General features: G+C 38.2%; 1 protein-coding gene across 1 annotated transcript; it reads right to left on the bottom strand.

Annotated features, from left to right (window-relative positions):
• Window positions 1-5,309: 5,309 nt before the first annotated feature.
• Window positions 5,310-23,950, bottom strand: LOC121420027 (PR domain zinc finger protein 5-like). The gene is made up of 7 exons (XM_041614549.1): window positions 23,795-23,950; window positions 17,158-17,336; window positions 16,321-16,603; window positions 15,035-15,246; window positions 12,670-12,849; window positions 9,558-9,810; window positions 5,310-7,998 (listed from the first exon to the last, which is right to left on the bottom strand). Exons 2-7 carry the CDS (start codon window positions 17,281-17,283, stop codon window positions 6,251-6,253), a joined length of 2,802 nt encoding a protein of 933 aa, XP_041470483.1. The 5' UTR covers window positions 17,284-17,336; window positions 23,795-23,950; the 3' UTR covers window positions 5,310-6,250.

Below are 23,950 nucleotides of genomic sequence, written 5' to 3'. Positions count from 1 at the left end.
ACGATGGCCTGTACGATACTGAAGAAGAGTTGATTAGAGTAGTCTTGATACAGAAATTGTGTGTTTGATATAATCACCACAGAAATGCACTTCGTTGGGTTAAAAAAATAAAAGAAAAAAAGAAAAAGAAAGGGGTAACGGTCAATTTTCGGTCAAATTTGAACTTCCGCAAAGCACGCTCTTTCTTCAAAGAAGATGGTGCTTGGCAGTCAGACAACCGACTTTTTTATTTTCCCTTTTAGTTTTTCTCAAAAAAGGTCTCTTACTCGGGTGAGGTCTCTCTTATCGACTGCTATCTTTTATTCATGCGTATTTATGCGTAGTTTCTTTTCATCCTCGTATCCTTCCGGATTTAATGAAGCTCTCTCGATCTCCTTTTTTTCTTCAAACCCATGCATTTTAAACGGGATTTTAAAGCAGATTACAAATAAGGATGAGGGGCTGTCAGCCATAATTTATGTCAAACAAACTTCTATGCTCTTAGGCTGTTATCTAAATCCATGACTCTTGTTTGTGTGTGTGTGCGTGTATTATTTACGTATATTAGGTCTATATTAATATTTTTTTCACTTTTACAAACCTCTTTCATTTATCATTGTAGAAGTATGCTTTGCCCAAAAGTTTTCATCGTGTTTTTTTCATATTTTTCTTCTATAATGTGTTATGTTTCGTTCACCAAATTAACATAAAGGACAATCCTTTTTGGGAGGGGTTTGACAAAATTCACCTTTATTCGGGAGCCCGTACTTGCTTAGGGTTTTAATTCAGGGAATACTTGCCAAGAGTGTCATTTTGTTTCCAATACTTGTTAAGGGTAGGGTTTCACACGCCAATACTTGTCAAGGGGTGCATTGTCAGAATATGGAAAATACGTGTTTAGGGTGCTTTTCGAGACCCCATGGTCGCGCACGGTATCCACTCGTCAATGGAAGTGCCCCCCCCCCGGGTTCGGGAGTAACCATTCACCCCTTTTTTGGGGGTGTAAATTTTTTTCTTGACAAACCAGCATACCCACTTGAAAATTCTTTCCCTTACTTTATACACACACACAGTGGTGTTCAAACGTTTGTGAACCTCACCTGAAAATGAACATATTGAAAGTGCACTCTTATTAAAAAGGTTGGGCCAAAAAGGGCCCAATTTCTAACCACCACTGGGCAACATACTGTCCACACAACTATTGGTTAAAATCTGTCAAATTCGGGTCATCAAAACTAATAATTGGGTAATAAATTTGCTCAATTGGATAATAATTGCCCAGAATATTTTTTACCAACATGCATTACCCAAAACAGTGGACAGTATGTTGCCCAACATTGTGTGTTAAGATTCTGCCATGTTTTAGGTATTTAATTATGACGTCATGTGATGAACTCTTACATTAATTCAATAAAGTTTGTATTTCTGCATGGGCTCGCCGAACATCGTAGGGTTGCTGTCTACATTCAACACTTCGCTCTCTCTCTCTCTCTTATAGGTGATCCCTCCACTTTTTGTGAGATTCCTAAAATCCACTGGAACAAGTCCAGCGAGTTAGAGATTGAAGATAAAGTTGGAGCGGTAGTCATGAATTTTATCTATGAAGAATTAAAGAAGAGAGATGGATCTTGAGAAGCAGACTATTATTCACTTCAGATGGAAAACCAGGGGGGGGGGGGGTTTCATGACTTGTCGGACGTTTTATCCGACAAGTCCCATTTTATCCAACAGTTACCATAGGAATAGTGCCTCTCAGCCAATCAAAATCATGAAAAGATGTCAGATCTGACAATTTGTCGGATGAAAATATTGATGAAACGCTCCCCAGGTTGGTGTTTCATAAAGCTGTTCGTAAAGATACGAATGACTTTACGCTGCCGCTACGCACGACTGGAGATACTTTCTTAATTGTGCTATGTGATATTCACCCGGGATATTTATGTCATTGAGTTATGACCTAAGAACATGTTCCAGTCGTGCGCCAAGTCGTTCGTAAGTTTACGAACAGCTTTATGAAACACCCACCAGGGGCCCGTCTTACAAAGAGTTGCGATTGATCCGATCAATCGCAACTATGGAAAGCCAGCAAAGTCAACATAATGCATGTTTGCTCAAAAATGTTCTCTACATATGAATGTATATCCATATATCCATTGATTTCTTGACAGTTTGGTGCTCCTTATTTTGCAAATTTCCTGTACAAAAAATTGTGGCACTGGTGGCTTTCCATATAGAGTTACGATTGATTCGTAACTCTGTGTAAGACCGGGCCCAGATTGATGAGACCATTAATGATGGAGTAGTGCATTTTTTTGCTGGGGTTCCCTCTGCATAGGCCTATGCACTCTTTGCCGGCCGGTGCCCTTCATCTTTTAAAACACATCATCGCTTTCCTTCACACTCAAAATGATTGCTTTCCTACTTTCCAGTTCTTCCCTTCTTCCTTCAATCAAACATTATTACTTACATCATCTACTCGTCCATCACAAACCCCTTCTCATTCTTTCTCCGTTTTCCCCAGTTCATAATTTCCCGCCCGCGTCCTCCGCATGTGTGTGTGTAATTGATTTTTGTCGGACGTGTTTCAATCAGATATGATTATTTACGTCTGGGACCGACATTTAACGTCACCATCCGAAAGACGTGACCAGGGTTCGAACCTCGAACTTCTGCATCAATTTGTAACTTCCCCACGTAGCTTGGATTACAGGCGCACGCCACAACGCCATTAGTCTTGTTTTCAATCATTCTTTCTTTAAAAATAGAACATTACACTATCTCACATTTACTGACCTATCTAACAAGCCTCTGTGAACGATTATTTTTTTATCGCTGGGGGTGCTGAAATAAATTTGACAAGTAAAAAAAAAAAAAAAGGTTTCACTACAAAATTAAGGTCATTTGGGTCCCGAGAAATTTGACAACCAAAAAAGAAAGAAAAAAAAAATGGGGGAGCAACTGCCTCGATACGCCCCCTCCCCCGGCTATGATATGGAGATAAAGGAATGGAAATGTGTTTTAAGTAAAATGTCTTTTGTTTTCCAATTTGATATAAAACCTATTTTAAAGCAAGGACTGGGATGAAATCTTCAGGATATAATCGTTGTCTGTTGCTCCTTTATATCCAATCCCTAAAAGATGAGCTGAGAGTAGAAGGGAAAAAAAATCATCACGAATAGGGGGCGCTAGATATATTTGATTTTAATATTAATATTTACATTTTCACAGATTCTGGTGGTCAAAAAATCAAAATCAAACGGCCACTACAAGTTTGTAAGATTAGAATTTTGAATGATACTCAAGGATGGTTCACAGATGGTTAATTAAAGACAATACAAGTGTTATGAAACATTTCTTTGTTTTTTTTTTTATTCCCCCTTTTGAGACATTCTTCCTTTTCTTACATGTAATCATTTACATTGCCCTTTCCTCCGTGCACTCCCCCAATTACTTATTTCTTTCCCTCTCTCACACATCTTCACCCATAACCACATATACATCCTCTTATCCGGTTTTTAAAAATTCACTGCCCCTACTCACATTAATCACCTCCCCCTCCTTACTGCCTATACCCCCCCCCCCCACGACAATTTTCTCTTTAATGTCCTCTTGGTTAGATAACATAAAACAAATTCTGTATTTCTTATTTTACATTGGCACAATATTACTAAAGCTTCATAGACCCACATGAACATATCCTTCCTTCCTTTTCCCATAATTACCATATTCAACTTCATCCTCTCATCAATACCCACAATGCAATTGAATAACAAGCATCAGCAGGCCATATGGCATTACATTTACATCACTATATGTATTACAAAAAAATCGTATTTCAAAAACAGTCCTCATATTTGAGTATGTTGTCCATTTAGGCAATATTATACAACAGTAAGGGGCAAATGTATAAATCATAAGCTACAAAATTAAGCCGCTTTGCAGTTGGAGCTCCACAACTGCTAAAAAGGCTTGCCAACATCATTTCATACATAAACATACACATCGTGACATAGCAACAGCAAGATTTGTAATTCATAAGTGAAGAAAATTCTCACTACATTTTGCTGCTTCCAGCATATTATGTCATACCTTGGAATGAAACATATTTTGAAACATTTTTCAAATTGTTCTCAGCTTTCTATTAATACTTTATACATGTAGATGTTAATACAGAACATTACACAAATATGTCTAAATGGGACAAGGTTTAGTCAAGATCCCACACACCCTTTATGGATAACTTAAGCAATTGAAAATGCACGATTACAAATTGCAACCATGCAAAAACTTCCATCTTTCTTTTTTTTGTTGATAATTATAACCTGGGCTGCTAGTTCATAAAAAAATATATATAAATATTTCTGAATAGAAACCACAGAGCATTTTATAAAAAATCTTACAAATAAAATGGTGCAAACTCTGATCAACATACAAACATCCTTAAAAAATATTTTAATGAAATCATTTAAATGGCTAATAATCCTGTTCATGATGGAATGTTTAATATCATAGTAGTTGAAAGTCTATCAAAGCTTTAATGTTTTAACCCTATATAGGCCGGGGTATTTTGGGAGTTCATATGGCCAGGTGGGGGGAGGGGCCTCCCAAGTCCCCCCTTGAGATCTCAGCCGTCTACCGGGCGATCGCGCCAAAAATCAGCACGTGAGTTGTCTGGGATACAATCTACAAATATAAAAATAGAAATTTATTTCATGCAAATTGTGATCAAGTAATTATGCTAATTTACAGAGCTGCCAACCTGAACAAGAACATTTCAGTATTTTCAAGGCTGAAAATCAGTATTTTGGTGAGGAAATTAGTATTTTCACAGGAATACCATAGGACAACACATAAACTGAAACTTAAGAAATCAGTATTTTGCATGAAACCATCGGTATTCTTCTCTATTTTCAGTACTAAATACAGAAAATCAGTACTACTTGGCAGCTCTGAATTTATGTATAATTAGTATGCAAAATAATACTTCTTCCTCTAACTCCCTAAATCAAGCTCCAAATGTTCTATTTTTTGGCATAGAAACTCTTTGTGGTGTTCTTAGCAAGTTTACATGAAAAAATTGTGATATCAGATCAATTTCTTATGTATTATATTGTTTTTTGTAATTTGTTATGTATTTCTGTGTTTTTTTTACCCTTTTCTTTTGTTTTTTCAATGAAATTTGTTGGGGACTCTTCTAAGATCACAAACAGCATGAAATACATACACTTAGACCATCAAAACTAAAAATAATCATACATTTATGATTTTTGGTTGAGAACACAATTTACATTGACTTTGCACACGAAATCACGTCTTTGAGCAATTTTGGGTCTGACATGCACTTCACCCTTTGAACCCGATAGGCCGGAATACCAGCCTACCAGTGAACGCGCATATACCCGATAGGCCGGAATACCGGTCTAAAGCCATGTGACTTCAAGAACATGGGTTCTAAATGTCAGGTGATCTTTTACAAATGATGTTTAGTACATGTAAGTGTAGGCATATTTAGTTCATAACTTTAGTCTAGACTGGTATTGATTTCGGAAGGATTTAGCATAAAAAATGGCCCAAATATGCCACTTTTCTGCGGTTGCTCGTGTGGTATGTGCGGTAATACGTGGCAAGTCACGTGCTTACTATTAGGAAGCAATTGATAGATCTGACTGTAGTAACACAGTGATTTTGAGCCCAAAACAAACACTAAAGTTGATATTTCTGTTGGTAGACTAGGTCTTCAAGAATGTAAACAACTTCAGCCGGCCTGGTCCTGGTACTAGCGTGGGGAAGATGCCGTTGGGTCTCGAATCATTGGAGTTTGTGAAAGTGGTCGATACGTGCAAATAATTCAGGGTATGGGTCATCACTGCCCCTAATGATTTAGGGTTCAAAGGGTTAAATAACATTGCGTAATTTTGGGACCATGTACCCAGGTGATGCAAACTTGATCTCAAATGTTGTGCAAGACTTGAAAGTAAAAAGTCAGCGAGCAGTGTGGTAAAATAAATATGCACGGTGAAAGAATCGCGCGATTTTTTGAGGGGGGGGGGCCTGGGAGACCCCCCTACCCCCGGCCTAGATAGGGTTAAGATAGAAAGTTGATCTTGTGGAACTAAATTTGCTGGCAGGAGACAATTGAAAAAAAAAATCTAACATAGCTTGGAAATACAGAAATCTCTACTAAGAATGCTTTGACTTTGGCAATCATTGAACTCGTGAAAGGTAATTGTAGGTGAAGGTCTACTGTTAACCGAATGAACAGGTGAAACTTTCAAGGCTGAGTGGATCCAGTTATCTGCAACTGACCAACATTTGTGTGGGACCTAAGATGCTGCTCTAGGTGGTGATTCAAGGCGAAAGCTTTGTCGCAGAATTCACATTTGAAAGGCTTTTCACCAGTGTGGATCCTGACATGTACTGTCATAGAGTACTTAGATGAGAACCCCTTCCCGCAAACCAAACAAACGTGCGGTCTTATACCCTTGTGGCGGCGCTCGTGTATGCGCAGGTCGGTCCTCTCTGGAAACTTCTTATCACAAAACGAGCAAGAAAAGCGCATCTTGCGGTCAGCGTGTAACCTTCTGTTGTGGCTGAGCAGGGATTTTCGAGTCCGGAAGGCCCTCATGCAGGGTTCGCATCTATGCGGCCTTGCGTCGGTGTGTTCCTCTTGATGGTTCTGAGCGGCGCTTTGCGATGCGAAGCTGCGAGGACACTGGTGGCACTTGTAGCGTTTCTCCTTGTTGTGCGAGTGAAGGTGTTTCATTAGCCGGTTCTTATAAGGGAAGACCTTGTCGCAATGGTCACATGGGAACACAGAGACGTTTGGATGTTTGTTGCGCTTGTGGCGTTTTAATCTCTCTTTGCTGGCATATCTCTGGCTACAATGGGTACACTTAAAGGGTTTGTTAGCGTATTGATTTAAGCGAACTCCAAGCATATCAATCTTCTTCCCTTCATCACCCTCTCCTTCTTTTGTTTGTTCTTCACTATCATCGCTATCACTTTCATCATCCTCATCATCAGTGATTCCAACATTTGGTCTGTGTTTCTTCCTCTCCTTCCTTCTTTTCTTCAAAAACTCAGCCAGTCCTTCACAATTTGCCACATGTAGAGCTATTTTGCCTTTCGGATTTAGCTCCTTCGAACAACCCATGCACAGGAATTTCCCTGACGCGAACTCAAAGCCATGTACGTCATTCAGATGTCGGTGAAGGCGAGAACGTGAAGTGTAGTTCTTGCCACATAAGGAACACCTGATCTCTGGTACAATGTAGCCAGATTTCTGATCACTTTTTGATAATTTAGCCAAGTTCCCGATGACCTCCGATTCTGAACCAATTGTCTTCTTCAGAAATGAACCATCATCAGCTCTGTCAGATTCATCACTTACATCATCTTCTCCTGCCATTGCTCGAATTTTCTCTCTCATTTCCTGAAGCTTCTTACATTTCTGAAGATGATGTAAAATATTATCTTCCAAGTCAAAATAATTTTGACAGCCCATGCACACTAGGTTTCCTTTCCTCCGTTCAAACCCATGTGTAACATGCATGTGGCGGGAAAGGTTACCACGACTGCTGTACTCCTTGGGACACAGCGTACACTTCATCCGGACTTCATCGTGGATCTTCTTGTGCCTCAGCAGCGTAAGCGACGTATTGAAGACATCGTGGCACACGTCACACTCAAACTCACAGGTGCTTTCGTGGAAGCGCTCGTGTTCCTTCAGACGACCATCTGTTTGAAACCGCTTGCCACAGGTGGCACAGACAAAGTCGTCCTCCTGATCACTGGGCGGAACCTTACGACCAGTTTCTTGAGCTTCCTGGTGCCTTTGTTCGGGTAAAGGCTGTTTCAGCGACTCCATCAATCTGGCCTTCTTGGTCATCCTATCCTTGAGATTGCTACTCACATTCGGTGTCTGGTTGTCCTTCATGTGACTGAACTTGACGTGGCGGAGCATGACCTTGGATCCATGGTACGATTCCTCACACATGTAACACTTGAAACAGTCAGCCTCTGAGTAAAAAAAAACAAAAAAAAACAAAGTAAGAAGATAATGTTGAATGAAAGCACATGGTGGAGGGCTTGTAGAGAAAAGACGATAGTATGAGGGAGATAGATACAGAGAGCAGGGCTGGACTATTCCAAGGCCATAGAGTGTCATGGCCTAGGACGCTCTATTGACTAGCCCTGAGACCCCATTCATTAGCCTTGCCAATTTGTTGTGCCCTTTTGATATAGATTTGTCTTTTGATTTGTGGTGTCGCTGGAAAGGCTCTAGGCCTATTCAACTCCTGACACCAAGTGTTGCAACTACTTATTTCTCTATTTTCCATTTTGATCCTGTTAGCAATATATATTTTTAATAAATTAAAAGGTCTTAGTGATAAATCTGTGTTTTTAACTCAATTGTAGAAAACTGGATTAGCACTCCTTGCATCCCCCATCTTAATCTACTTTTTTATGCCCCTTCTGTATTTATGTAAATATCTTTAATCTTTTATCTAGCCTTTTCTTATCTGCATTTGTTTTTCATGCAGATTATTGATATTCTTAATACTCAGTTCTTTTGCATTTTATTGTTGTTACAAAGGTGATCGGTGCTCAACAAGCATTGCATTTTATACAGACCACCTCTTTTCCATACTGTATATCTGATATTCTCAGCACATTGTTCATGAGTTTATTCTTACTGATTTCAAGCTCATTGATACTGTACATGAATGAATGTATTTGTTTGTGCCTTTCAGTGGAAAGAAATATAACTTAAACTTGACTTGATTATTGTGTGGTGTTATATATAGAATGGTGATCGATAGATAAGTGGCCTTACCCTGAAAATGCTGAAAAGGAAGGTCAGGAGAGAGATAAATAAGAGAGAGAAAGAAAGAAATAAATAGAACAGAAAAACAGCAAGGATCTTCATACATATATATATATGTTTGTCTGTAAAAACAATTTGTATTGAAATTGTATGCAAAATCACATTTCTCATGCGACATACATACTGCTCAAAATGATGAAAACTCTTCGCACTGCGAAAATGTTTTGCACCAAACATCAATGGGGGGCAAGGAGGGCTATCTGTACAATAGCCTTTGGCAGAAAATTTTTCTCCAAGGGCCTCATCAACTGAAATATTTGAAATTCTGTACAGACAAACAAGACAAACAATTGCATACAATTTCAATACAAATTGTTTTTACAGACAAACATCATATATATGTGGAGCATTGTGGCCCAGTGGATAAGTCTTCTGACTTTGAAACAGAGGGTCGTGGGTTCGAATCCCAGCCATTGCGTAATTTCCTTCAGCAAGAAATTTATCCACATTGTGCTGCACTCGACCCAGGTGAGGTGAATGGGTACCCGGCAGGATTTATTCCTTGAATGCATGAGCGCTGAGAGGCAGCTCGAGCTAAAGCCGGGTAATAATAATAATAACAACGCGCCTCGGAATAGAATATTTCTAGATAGATGGCGCTATATAAATGCCTATTATTATTATTATTATTAAGGGAGTGGGCAAAGATGAGATGAAATCCCTCGTCGTTAAAAAAACGGACGTGACTCACCTTCATTGAACCCCAGATCGTCCAGTTTTACTTTACATCCTATCTTCTCCCTGTACTCATTTGAATAGAAGACCTTGAGTTCCGTACCGGGTTGGATGTTGTCTATCGCTCGGTAGTAGATATCTCCGTAATGCTGGAAGGCCTCTAGGTTCTGCTCAGCTGTGGTCCTTGCTGGACTGATGTGGTATAACCAGTTGTTATGGGTGATGTTACTGCCGTCAAGGTAGAACAACACGTTTCCTTGAAAGCATAGCTGGAAAATCATAAAAAGGGTGTACATGTGGAAATGATGTTTGATACAAAGGAAACGTATCATTTAAAAGTGTCATTAAGATTTTTCATGTAGTCAGCTGCAATCTGCAATGATAAAGTCGAAGCCATTGTGAGCTCTAAAGAAGAAAACCTCAACTGTAATCCTTGATTAATCCTTATTAAACTGGGGAGGGGGTGAATTTAAACCCCCCTTGACAAATTTCACCCCTATGCCAACGCGCAATTTTTTTGTCCACGCCGCTTGCTGACTTTTTACTTTCAAGTATTGCGCATCTTTTGAGACCAAATTTGAAAAAAATACAAAGAAATACATGACAAATTAATAATAATAATAATATGCAACATTTATATAGCGCTTAATACAAATGTTTGTAAGCGCTGCATACTATTACCCCGGCTTCAATTAATTATTTTTTTCGCAATTTTTTTGAAAGATTTTTGTTGGAAATGTAAAAATTGATATGTTCACCAAACAGGAGCATTCTATCCCACAGTATATATTGCTCTGAAATAGCCCAGTTACGATAGGGTTAAGCCCACATTTACTAACCTGCCTTGTTTAAAGATGAACTTATCTGTTTCCTATTTGCACTTATATAATTTATTCATTGGTTTGTATTTATGTTTTCTATTTGCTCTTAATATATTTGATTTTGTTCAAATATGGCCATCCAACAGGGACAAAAACAAAGAATTAAATCTTTGAGGCGTTTGAGCTACCAGGGTTCCCAGCTGTTCAAGAAAACAAAATTCCCTGAATTTTCTGTGATGAATTTTAGAATTCACTGATAATTATTCAAACCCAATTCCAAGTTTCGCATGTTTTCTAAGCTGTTGCAGTGAATAATGTAAAACTAGTAGTACCACCATAACCAGTCATTCAATGGATGTTGTTGTGATATGCAACAAAATATAACATAGTCTTACTGACTACCATGGTTACGACTTCTGAACTGATCAAAATTCCCTGATTTTTCCCTCATTTGAGGCATTTTTCATCAAAATCCCTGATTTTTTCCCCGACTGGAAAAAAGTAAAATAATTTACCCCGATGGGCTGGGAATCCTGGCCACTGATTGATGAACTTTCAGTGTATACAGGTATCTACAATGTCTGACGACATCATTTCATCATCAGGGCTATTCCACGGTTACTCACATTACATTTGGAGACACCTTGACTCATACTTGGAGTTGTAACTCCATTATTATTGATAGGAACTAAACATCTCCTTATCACAACAAAGTACATAGTCTGACTATCCTTTGTATAAAAACAAAACTTGGGAAATTCTATTATGCTCCTGGTAAATCTTTGGAATGTGTCGGTTACTCACGTTACATGATTTGGACCAACCTGTGGAAATGCCCATCATTTTCTTATGACCATAAAATGTCTTGAGTGTTAAATCATGAACCTTTAATAGTTTTCAGATACTGCAAATATCTTGCATTACCGATCTGAGTAAAAATGTCTACGAGTATTGAATTACCCTTACAGGGATTGAGAAATTTTATGGAGGTGGTCACAAAAATCTGAGCTGTGGTGCCCTACATGTACATACTGAAAATTTCCTTTCGAAAGCATCATAAGATGCTTCACAATATAAAAAGAGTGATTATTTATCCTCCATAGACAATAATAATAATAGGCATTTATATAGCGCCATCTATCTAGAAATATTCTATTCCGAGGCGCGTTGTTATTATTACCCCGGCTTTAGCTCGAGCTGCCTTTCAGCGCTCATGCATTCAAGGAATTAATCCTACCGGGTACCCATTCACCTCACCTGGGTCGAGTGCAGCACAATGTGGATAAATTTCTTGCTGAAGGAAATTACGCCATGGCTGGGATTCGAACCCACGACCCTCTGTTTCAAAGTCAGAAGACTTATCCACTGGGCCACAACGCTCCACGATACTTTAACTTAAGGCGACCGCAAACCTTACGATCAGTTTGCTACCTAATTTCAGAATCAAATGTAATAGATTTGATGCTAATATTGAGACTTGAAATATCTACTTGCGTAATGTTCTAAATCATCGTACAAATACCTATATTCAAATCTGTGACTATGCTATCACCCTTCTTTAATAGAATAAAAGCAAATTTAACATCTAGTCGTAATGACGTAATAGCAGTCGTACGATTGGCTACGATTTGAAACTAATTTGGCCTTTACCCTAAAATAAAGGCTTGCAATCTTTCAAAATGGTTTTATTAGTATTCTTTCAATTAATTTTAACCCCAAATAAAATTATCTGTTTCCTTCACATTTTCAGGAAATGAGCGAAATGCGATTTGTTCCAAAATCGGATCGCGAACAGCCGTAAGGTGTGCGGTGGCCTTTAGACATACCACAGGATGCTTGTGACTGAGACTATAGTCATCATTATCACAGCAATTTAGCGCCAGGTTCACTTCAAAATCTCAGGTGATTCCTATCTGACCTAAAGGATAGCAATACAGTATGTTAAAACATCCCATTCATAATCTCACTAGGTGACTTCAAGTCCGGTGTTGATGTCGGAAGCACAATTCAAATTGTGATAGGTCCAAAACCTACTCCGAGTTTATACTAATGATCCAGTGTCCCGTCACACAAAACTTAGCAATGATCGTAGAACAGTTTTCTACGATAGATACCATTGACTACAATATAAAATCAATCGTATGATTAATCGCTAACCTTTGTGTTATGGGACCCAGATCACAAAATTGGCAGCTCAAGACTTAGTGAGTGACTTTGAAGGATGATCATGTAAAAACCGACCTAACACCAACAACAAAAGGTCAACACTGCACCAGAAACCACCCATTTATTCCTGCATTCACGTACCTCCCAAGTTGAGCCTATGTCTTGACCGTCCTCCTCGTCCAGCAGTGACCCCTTAAAAGGACCAAGCCACTGAGATCTCTGGATGAATCGGTCAACCACAACTCCTTTGATGACCTGACCTTCCTTGTCTTTGAACTGGTATCTGAACCCTTGAGGAAGGTTTGCGTGCAACACGTGCTTCTGAAATAGATTCAGATACAGGTGGAAGACAAAGAAATCAAGGTTAAGTAAAACTTTCAAAAGAAAACCTTAATTTCTTATTCATACACAGACCAGTCCTGCCAACCTAAGGAATGAAAAATTTTATTCTGTGATTAAAAAAAAATGTATGTTTCCCCAAAAAAGTGTATTTAATAATAAAATGCATGGCGCACGCACTCATCGCGGCACTCAAGCTGCATGCAAGCTAAAATAAGCACTGCTCTTGCAAATGAAAAAAAAACACATTGAAACATGTGTATAGCTCATCCTGGTTTTAACAAAATGATTGAAAAAAAACCCAGTTACCTGAAATTATACTGATCTAAAAACCATATTTGTGTAAGTTTAATGAAGCAGAGACATATGGAGATGATTTTTCTCAATAAATCATGATTTTGTGAAAAGAAAAATATATATATATCTTTTTTTCCCCAAAAAGTGTATATCATAATATAATGTGGCGCACATGCTCATTGCGGTGCTCAAGCTGCATGCAAGCTAAAATGTGCACTGCTCTTGCAGATGAAAAAAAAACATTGAAACATGTGTATATCTCATCCTAGTTTTAACAAAATGATTGAAAAAAAACCCAATTACCTGAAATTATACTGATCTAAAAACCATATTTGTGTAAGTTTTATGAAGTAAAGACATACATGTATAGAGATGATTTTTCTCAATAACTTATGATTTTGTGAAAAAAAAATAAAAATATATATATATATATCCTTTTTTTCCAAAAAAAGTGTATATCATAATATAATGTGGCGCACATGCTCATTGCGGTGCTCAAGCTGCATGCAAGCTAAAATGTGCACTGCTCTTGCAGATGAAAAAAAAACATTGAAACATGTGTATATCTCATCCTGGTTTTAACAAAATGATTGAAAAAAAAACCCAGTTACCTGAAATGATCTAAAAACCATATTTGTGTAAGTTTTATGAAGTAAAGGCATACATGTATAGAGATGATTTTTCTCAATAACTTATGATTTTGTGAAAAAAAAAAAAAAAAATATATATATATATATCCTTTTTTCCAAAAAAAGTGTATATCATAATATAATGTGGCGCACGTGCTCATTGCGGGGCTCAAGTTGCATGCAAGCTAAAGTGCGCACTGCTCTTGCAGATAAAAAAAAAACATTGAAACGTGTATATCTCACCATGGTTTTAACAAAATGATTGAAAAAAAATCAGTTACCTGAAATTATATTGATCTAATAACCATATTTTTGTAAGTTTTATGAAATACAGACATATACAGATGATTTTTCACAATAAATCACGATTTTGTAAAAAAAAACCAAGAATTATTTTTTTTTTACAAAATCTTCTTTCTTAAGAAAATATACTGACGTGTTTTGGTTGCAATAACGTAATAAATACGCCAAAAACATACTGGTTGGCAGGTCTGTACACATCAATACTTTCTAGGATAATAAAAGTCATGCGCACAGAAATGAGGACATTTTTCTTAAAAAAACAAAAACAAATTTGTCCTGGGAAAAAAGACTTCCATTTTGCAGTGGAAAGTTTTTTTTTGCTTGTCAATTTTTTTTCTGTACAAATGCCCTCTCTTTTGGAAAATCCTGGATCTGCCCCTGATGAACTAAATCAGCATCAAAAGGAAAGTAAGTTTCAAATAGTTCCAATGTCAATTTATAAATTTTCAGAGAAATCCTAAATGGCAAATAAAATATCACTATAATCTAGAAAAAAATTAAACAGATGGCAATATATCTTACCAGCATAAAATAATTACACTTTGATAATTTGGTGCATTTTACATCTACAGAGGAAATTTAAATTTCAACTTAAAAATAAATTTCTTTGAAACCATGTCTTATGCAAATTAACCCAATTTGAAATTGGGTGGTTTGCAGACAAAGGTTTATAAAGGGAGGAGTCAATACGACTATCCTTCAGGTCTCAGCCTTGATAGGTCCTGTCAATGCAAATTATTGTACACATATAAGGTTTTTCCTGAAATGAAACGACTTGGTATTTCATTCACAATTTGTGCTGTGACAGATATACTTGTATATATCTAATTTTCAAATGATGCTGAGATATATGTACATGTCTATCTATTTTTGTCACAGTCTCCCTCAAATTAGGTCTACTGATGCCAAATGCTATGCATAAATCAGAGTCTTGATACCTTTCCAGTCTTGTCAACCTTGTGACTAGTAGACTTCTGATTGTTTCCTCCGACGTTTACCGTTGTAGCCACCTTCTCAGCCAACGGGGGTCGGCTAAGTGTGGTTGATCGAGTTGGGGTAGCAGTGGCTTGAGTGGTCATTGTGGTTGACAAGAGTTGTTCTTGAGGTTGTGGAGCGGGAGGTTCAGGCCGACGGGATGAAGCGTCGATATCTGTTGATGCAATGACAGGTACATGGTAATAATTTCATTAGAACTCAATTCCAAGGGAGTCTCAACAAGGCTTGAATTAATCCAATACCAAGTGCACAGCCTTGGATCGATTTGCCTCAATGCCCCCCCCCCCCCGTTTGATTTCCCATTGGTGCTGTAACATAGAAATGTGCACTAAATAAAATTGACCTTGCGCTTGATTAGAATTAACAGCATGCAGGCTTTTTAAAGTTGTTACTAAACTGGAATGTAATCTCTACAGCAATGTTTGGTTAAGTCCAGATATGATGTTGATAGGTAAAGCTATTTTTCACGAAGCTAGTGTCAAGGAACTGGCTCTCCAAATCCCGAACACAGTGCCAATCCCTCGATCGGCTCAACTCAGGAGGCTTGCACTGGGTAAGGGAGTTGGGAGTCATTTCTCCTATGTTAGCTCTAGGAAAGAAAGCTTCCCTCCATCAACGTACAATCTGAATCTGGTGGGTGTTCCACAAAGAATGACCAGTGATTTAGAGTCATGCTTCAACACCGACGTGCACACGTAACACATAATTTGATTGAAAGATGAGCGTAGTATGCATGATCTGACCAATGCGGTGATGCGTTATACACGTATACCGCACACTTTAATCTTAGTGAAAACCCCCTAGACTACATAAATCTTTAGCTACATCTGAGCAATTCAATATGATATAATTACTCTCCTGCACCCCCCTCTCCCTACTATGTTATTGCGCCACCATTGAAGCCATTGCCTTGCTGCTTGTCTGCATAGACGATCAGTAGCTGGCGCATCTTTGACAACTATGTTTTAACGCATATCACCGGCGCTCAGTGCATGCAAGGAAATTTACTCCTGCCAGGTACCCATTCACCTCACCTGGGTCAAGTGCAGCACAATGTGGATAAATTTCTTGCTGAAGGAGAACATGCCATGTCTACGATTCGAGCCCACGACCCTCTGTTTCAGCGGTGAGAGTCAGAACCACTAGACCACGACGCACCCAGGGGAAGGGCGCTCTCATATCATGACATCATAAGGTCAACTAGAAAACCTACTTATCATGTGCTCACCGTCTTGTATCACTGCTGAGAATAGGTTGTCCACACCCTGCGGAGGGCCTCTTACCACCTGAACTCGATGTGACATCGACGGAACACCCTGCTGCAGCAGACTCCCTTCGGTTCCACCTTCTCCTCCAAGGACATGCGCAAAACTAGGCAGACTCCCATGGTTCAACAAAGGTAACGGCTGCCCTCCTTGAAGCTGCTGCAGTTGCTGTAGGTGAGAACTGCCACTGCCAGAAGGTGCGGTTGTTGCTTGCAAGTGGTGGGATTGCAGGAAAGAACCTTGTTGCTGCAAGACAGGATGAAGTTGTAAACAGATTGTAAGTGGTTAGCCATTTTTTTTTTAAATTACGAATGGTAGGAAGAAGCAAAGCAACTCTCAGACCCAGTGGAACAAGGGTAGGAGAGAACAGCCCCCCCCCCCCCCATCAGTGTGGAATTTGTTGCCAAGGGGTAAAATTGTGCAATCTGGCACATACTAATAGAGGATTTTGATATATGTATTTTATAAAGCATTATGAAGAGAGAAATTTATAACAGAGAAAATCAATTAAATAAAGCTGTCACTCTGCATATGTAGTGGAAACTCATTAATGACTTTGAAATGTTTTTTTCAAACCCTTTGTGCATCAATATTTTTTTAAGTTAAACCTGGACGAGATATTATCAAAAAGGGTTTCTAGACATTTTGTTTATGCCAAAAACTTGTCTGGACCATAACAAGTTTGCAGATTTTCTATTTTCAATTTTCAAAGAGTGTGATTACATTTGGGCTTGCGGTATGGTGGTGCATCATCGCGCTCAAAAAAATTCCAGAATTCCTGAAAAATCTGGATGACTTACATCCCTGAGTTGTAGGTGCTGCGGGAACGTGTGGCTCATATGTTGTGAGTGGTGAGAAACGGAAGCTGTGCTATGAGGCTGCTGCTGAGACTGTTGATTTGGGCCATCATAGTTCAGGTAGTTCATCCCGACAAGCTTCTGAATCCCAAAACACTAAAACCCAGCAAAGGTTTAATAACCTGTTTGTAAAAAGCAGTAAACAGCTTCAACATTGATGTAAAGTTACATTGAATAATGTGATTTTCCATACTCTAATGATCTTAGGTTAAGTGCAGAAAATGGGTGGAAACATACATTGTCTGGTGGGTGTTTCATAAAGCTGTTCATGAGTTAAAAGCAACTTTAACCCTATCTAGACCGGGGTATTTTGGGAGTTCATACGGCCAGGGGGGGGGGGGGGCTCCCAGGCCCCCTCTAAGATTGCGATTTGCGTCTAAAATTGGCACGCGGGTTGCCTGGGGCATAATCTACAAGATTGTATAGTAAATTATTTCATGCGAATTGTTATTAAGTGATTATGCTAATTTATGCGTAATTAGTATGCGGAATCATACTTTTTCCTCTAACTCCCTAAATAAAGCTCTAAATGTACTAATTTTTGGTATAGAAACTCTTTGTGGTGTTCCTAACAATTGTACATGAAAAAAATTGCGATATCAAACTATTTTCTTATGTATTTTATTGTTTTTTGCAATTTCTTATCTATTTCTTTGTTTTTTTGCCTTTTGTTTTTCATTTTTTTTTCATTGAAATTTGTTGGGGACTCTTCTGTGATCATAAAAAGCAAAATAAATACATTTAGACCAGCAAAACTAAAAATAATCAAACATTTATGAATTTTGGTTGAAAACACAATTTGCATTGACTTTGCACACGAAATCACGTTTTTGAGCAATTTTCGGTCTGAACCACATGTACCCGGGTGACGCAAATTTGGTCTCAAAAGTAAAAAGTCAGTGAGCGGCGTTGTCAAAAAATTTCGCACGGCAAAAATATTGCGCGATTTCATGTGAGGGGCCTCCGAGCCCCCCCCCCCGGCCTAGATTGGGTTAAAGGACAAGTCCACCCCAACAAAAACTTGATTTGAATAAAAAGAGAAAAATTCAACAAGCATAACACTGAAAATTTCATCAAAATCAGATGTAAAATAAGAAAGTTATGACATTTTAAAATTTCGCTTCATTTCACAAAACAGTTATATGCACATCTCGGGTCAATCTCAGATCAATAAACAACCTATGCTATTAAAGGTAAATGCTAGTTTTGGTAACGATATCAAAATGAGTTCATACAGAATCCAATGAAATGACCACTAAAGTGTCTGTTTGTATAAATAAAACGCATGTGCCAAAGGATTCTGGAAGAAATTGTGTAATTGCTGAGAAATCAGCAAATAAGCACGGGATTCGGGTAGGGCGTCGGGCCCGACGCCCTATTATAAAGCAATAATTATACATTGTCCCACGTGCGCTTATTATCTGTGTTGGGGATTTTCGGTGTGAACATTTTTCAGCATAGATTTCAAGATTTCACGAAGTTCAGTTAATGTAACTGTACCAGATCTAGATCCTCGATGATATACTGGCAATTAAGCCTTGTTTTTCAGACTTTCTCAGGAAATCAGTGTTAACTGCAACTACTGGAATTTCTCTTTAATCAGTTGTCAATCCAATTGTATTAATTCTTCATAGAAAAAAAGAATTTTGAATAAACCGAATTTCATATACCGGTAATAAAATACAAAAGAACAAGTGGGAATATTACATCATCAGCCCATCTATTGAATATTCATAAAGACATGCCTAGAACTGTTTCACCGGAATAATGCAAATCTTTGAAATTTAAAAACCTCGTTATTTGTTATCCAATTTTTATCAAATTTTCAGTATTTTGCTGTGTGAACTTTACTCTACTATAAATATAAATATCTCTAGCCTGGACCATTTCTTTAATAGGATCCTAGAATTTGAGCCAAGAACTATGGCTAGGATTAGTGGTCGCCTGTCATTAGGTAGTATGGCAGTGAGTCTAAACTTTGCGCATGTCCTGCTTCGCGGACAGTGGGTGATTTCAAGTTCAGTGTTGACCTTTTGGTGTTGGTGTTTGGTCAATTTTTACACAATCATAACACCAAACATAAAATGAGGATGGTCCAAAAAAGTCACTCACTCGTTGTTGAGATGTCAATAATGTGATCTGAATCAGTTTTACAAACTCTGAATAAGTTTTGGAGCTGGGGGAAACAATCAAAATTTCAACACTAACACCAACACCAAGGCCAACACCGAACTTGAAATCACCCATTCATTATCTTTAAAAAACTAGCCAATATCCTTGAAATCTGACATCAATGTGAAAAGCGACCTACAATTACCATTTTTGTGTAAGTTTATTTAGGATGAGTTCAGTACCGGTATTCATGAAAATATTGGCAAAAGATCGGCAACTTTGTCACCGTTGGCACCCGTTTTGAAGAAATCTGATATTCTCAACAAGCATCACAATATCACCATTTTGCAAGCAGAAACAATTATATTGATGAAGGTCTACGAGTGGCAGTTTCCAAACATCTGGGCACAAACTGGAACCTCAAAAAACGAAAAGTTCTCTCCTTCTACCCCAGTCTCGATCGGCCATTTTGTTACGATTCATAACAAAAATGGCCGATAGAGACGGGGGTAGGAGAGAACTTTTCGTTTTTGAGGTTCCAGTTAATTGGTGCCCAGATGTCAGGAAACTGCCACTCATAAGACCTTCATCCATATAGGGGGCCTAATCATGGTAAGTGCTTGATTTCTGTTTTAACTATTTATTCAGAGTTAATTTGACCATACGTCTTCAGTTCCCTGGGTTACCATATTGGCAGTGCGCCTCTACTGTCCAAAGACAAAAAAGAAGCCAAGCCCAAGGCTTCAAGAATGTAGAGTGTCTGGACACCCAACCCCCCGGGCCCCCCCATCCTTAAGTTGCATCCGGACCTAAGTTAAAAACAAAAGTTTACAGTCTCACTCTCACATGATAGTGTCAGACTCTCAGTCACTAGACACTATCATATTACTAGTCTAGGCCAGTCTTTTTCCGGCATTATCGTGATATAGGGAACCACCATTCACTTCATACAGCAGCGCTTTATTCAGTCACACGCACGGTTCCCTATTTCCACTAGACAGGAATAACCGTCGTTTCTGGGGATTTATTCAACAATTTCTGACATTTTACTACAATCCCCATTCACCGACGGTAATGTGTCAGTACGAGCCTGCATGTGTAATCTGGTCCGACAATTCGGCGGACGGGTTTTGTCCAGATTTTTTACTTCTTTTAGATTCTAAATGACATTATATTATCTTGGACGAAGGTCCACTATTTTCGTTAGACTCTAATCTTTCTATTGATACTATATACATTTTATAATATTTCGAAAATATACGTTACCGATGAGTTATTCCCCGGGTTATTCCTTATTTTTTGACTTTCTGCCGGAGAGGAAAATATGGCGTGTGTGTGTGTATTTGAGTTTTGTCAGACGTGTATCAATCAGATATGATTATTTACGTCTGGGACCGACCTTTAACGTCACCATCCGAAAGACGTGACCAGGGCTCGAACCTCTGCATCAAATTGTAACTTCCCCATAGCTTGGATTACAGGCGCACGCCATAACGCCCAGCAGCCGTCAACGAGTTGTGCTTTTATCAAGGCTTTCTGATTAAATTTCGATATCTTGGCCAATCAATGCGAGCGACAAGTTCCGAATGCATGCACATCAATATGTCCAAGCGCAAAGCAGCGGCACAAATCGCGATAGATAGCGACTGGTAAATACGTAGCTATATTACATGATTTTTTTTTTTTTAAATACAGACAAATTATACATCACTTGAAAGGTTTTTTCAAGACAAATTCAATGGTGAAGACCAAATTACAATTGGAGCACCATAACTGAAGATATGGCCTCTTAAAGGGACGCTATACGCAGAACTTTTCTGCCACCCAAGACAAGTACCCATTGGGTGGCAGATCTACAGGTACTTGTAGATCTAAGAAACTTCCATACTTTTTTTTCATGTAGGTTACTAAGTTAATTTGACTAAAATGCAACACAAGAGGTGATCTTGTAGAGCATGGCTGTGTTACCTTCATATTTTTCTTATTCAAACAGCTTCTATTTGTGAAAATATAGTATACAAGAAGAAAGATAACAAAATTAGAATAAGACAAGAGAAATGCATGGAACGCTTTGCATTGTTAAAAAAAATTAATCATCTCTTGGGGGTCTCATTCCTCAACAGACTTTAATCAGAAAATAAAAATGAATGTCCCACTATACTTCCCGGTATCTGTAAGATTTATATCATTCAAAAGTAGAAAATTAAGTTTTGCAAGTAATTTTTTTTTTCTTTCTGTTTGTCCATGTTCACTCTGTATTCTTTATAATTACCATGATGTCTCTTTTTGTTTGCAGATCTGAGAATGCGAGATCAGACAGCTGGAGCTGCAACAGTAGCTAGAAATGTACTCCACTGTTTAGAATTATAGAATATATTAACATTAAATATATTGGAATATATAAAGTTAAAAAGCAAGTCTCTGACATTATCTGAATTTCTACTACATTTAAAATCACATTTACAAAATAATCTCCCTCCTAGTAAACATAATAAAACAGGGACCCATTATTGTGTACATCATGTGAATTGATGAGACAGCTTATTTATATGATGACACAAAACAACAGAATTAGAATATAGATATAGTCATGTATCTATTCATTTTAATACCAGTACCAGGCAGCAGTCAATGCATGGTCTGCGCCTGTACACCATGAAAAAAAAATGAGACTGGAATTAAACGTGCTTTAATTCCCGCCTGTTTTTTTTTTTTCTTGAAATATTAAGTTGAAATTATCATTAATTTATCATCAATACACATAATTCATGCAGAAATCAAATGCACAACTTATCACCTACAACTAATTTCAATGGGTTAACAATAACATACATGCATCAAGTACCACACCCACGGCCACCACGCCCACTCACTCCTTTCGGTCAGCCATGGCACCAAAATCACACTCTAGGCGGCACAACATGGGCTTGCATTCGCCTCTTGCGCAGCTATGCGACACATTCTTATATATCAAAATTAGATTTTCTGATACAAATACACTTCAAAGAATTAATTTATATCTGATATTTGACTGTTCCCTGGGAAATTTTCTGTTTATACGGCTTTGAAGTAAGAAAATAGAAACACGATTTACCGTAAGTGTCCAAAAAACTCCTTTTTGTAACGAAAAACATTGCCGATATTGAACTGAAATCGTCAGTAACTTGTAGAAGAAAGTCTGCCGATTTTAATGATACATAACACATGGTTATTTGATGCCCCTAGAGGGTGTCAACTTGCAAGATTAACCCGGTTCTGGAGTCATATTTTCCAAAATGGCGACTTCCATCGTGTGACGACGGACAGGTGGTGCTCTCGAAAACGGCCTTAAAAACAACATTTTGGCGATGCAAATGTGAGTAAATTGACTAGAAATAAGAAGTTTAGATATAATAGAAAAAGATCGTAACATTTTATGAAAAAAGGATTTGAAATGTTGATACACTGGCTCAATGAATTTTGCCCATTTTGTGTGTTGGCAGAATAGGAAATGTGTTAAACGCGAACCTGTTGCGATCGCTAAAATACGTCTGTAATGATGATGACATCATCCAAGATGGCAACTTACGTTGACCAACGAAAGGATCGAAGATGACGATGTTTCGATCATCATTTCAAAAGAATTAGCAGTAACTGAGGTCTAAGGTACGATATTTCTGAATTTTAAACATTTTTTCGTAAATATGGATGTGATTTCTTTTTCATAATATGACATTTTATGTACAAAAAAACGATCGGAAAATCGGGTTTCCGCTGTTAGATCTCACGTTACTGCTAAAATACGTTGTCTACAGGTACGTACGGGCCTCCAAGCTTTTCAGTCTATGTATTGGTGAGTGAGCCAACGCAGTTCAGCGGAACAGGCAAAATACAGAGACTGAAGCTTTTAGTTTTGGTCTATATTTCCCCCTCCATTCACTTCTTCTTCTTCTTCCAGGCTGGTACAGTCCGCCACTGGCGTATTATCGTACTTTGTACACAAGTGCGCGTACGCAAATCTACGAGTGGTTCCCAAAACCACGATTTGGCCCTTTTTCCTACTATAATGACTAGTCTAGATCTAAATAAATCAGACTAGGCCTAGGCTAGGCTAGGCATGCTAGGGGGGCCTAATGTAGGTTCAATTTGACTCATTTTGAGAAAAACACATTTCAAAATTCATTTTTTACTTTTAGTAAATTTTACAATGTATTCAAAATGTTCACGACTTCAAACGGGCTATCTTATTATTTTCTGTGTGCCTGGCCTTGCTGTGGTCTTCCATTGACCTCGCTTTTAGTATGCTATACGTCGCACATAGCGACTCAGCTTATGTGCAATTCAGATACATTTATCACAAAAATATGATGGATCGTACTCGCATACGTGCACTAAAAATCGGATGTGCCACCGGCCGGGTGGGTGAGTACGGTACCGTAAAGCATCCGCCTGAAAAGAAAAATGCGTGAAATGAAAATATTAAACTTGCCTCTTTTATCAATAATTCGACAAATCTACAATCTTCGAATATAGAATAGTTCTCGAGCTCTCCAAGATCCAAGTACCGTAACTGTCATGAGGTCAGCAAAAAAGCTATCAAAAAGGCAGGCAAGCAAGTCAGGGATCTAGTCTAAAATAGAGACTC

Source organism: Lytechinus variegatus, chromosome 8 (assembly GCF_018143015.1).
Source record: "Lytechinus variegatus isolate NC3 chromosome 8, Lvar_3.0, whole genome shotgun sequence".
Classification (NCBI taxonomy): Eukaryota; Metazoa; Echinodermata; class Echinoidea; order Temnopleuroida; family Toxopneustidae; genus Lytechinus; species Lytechinus variegatus.
Note: the sequence above shows the minus strand (reverse complement) of the source record. Positions and strands in the feature narration are given on the sequence as shown.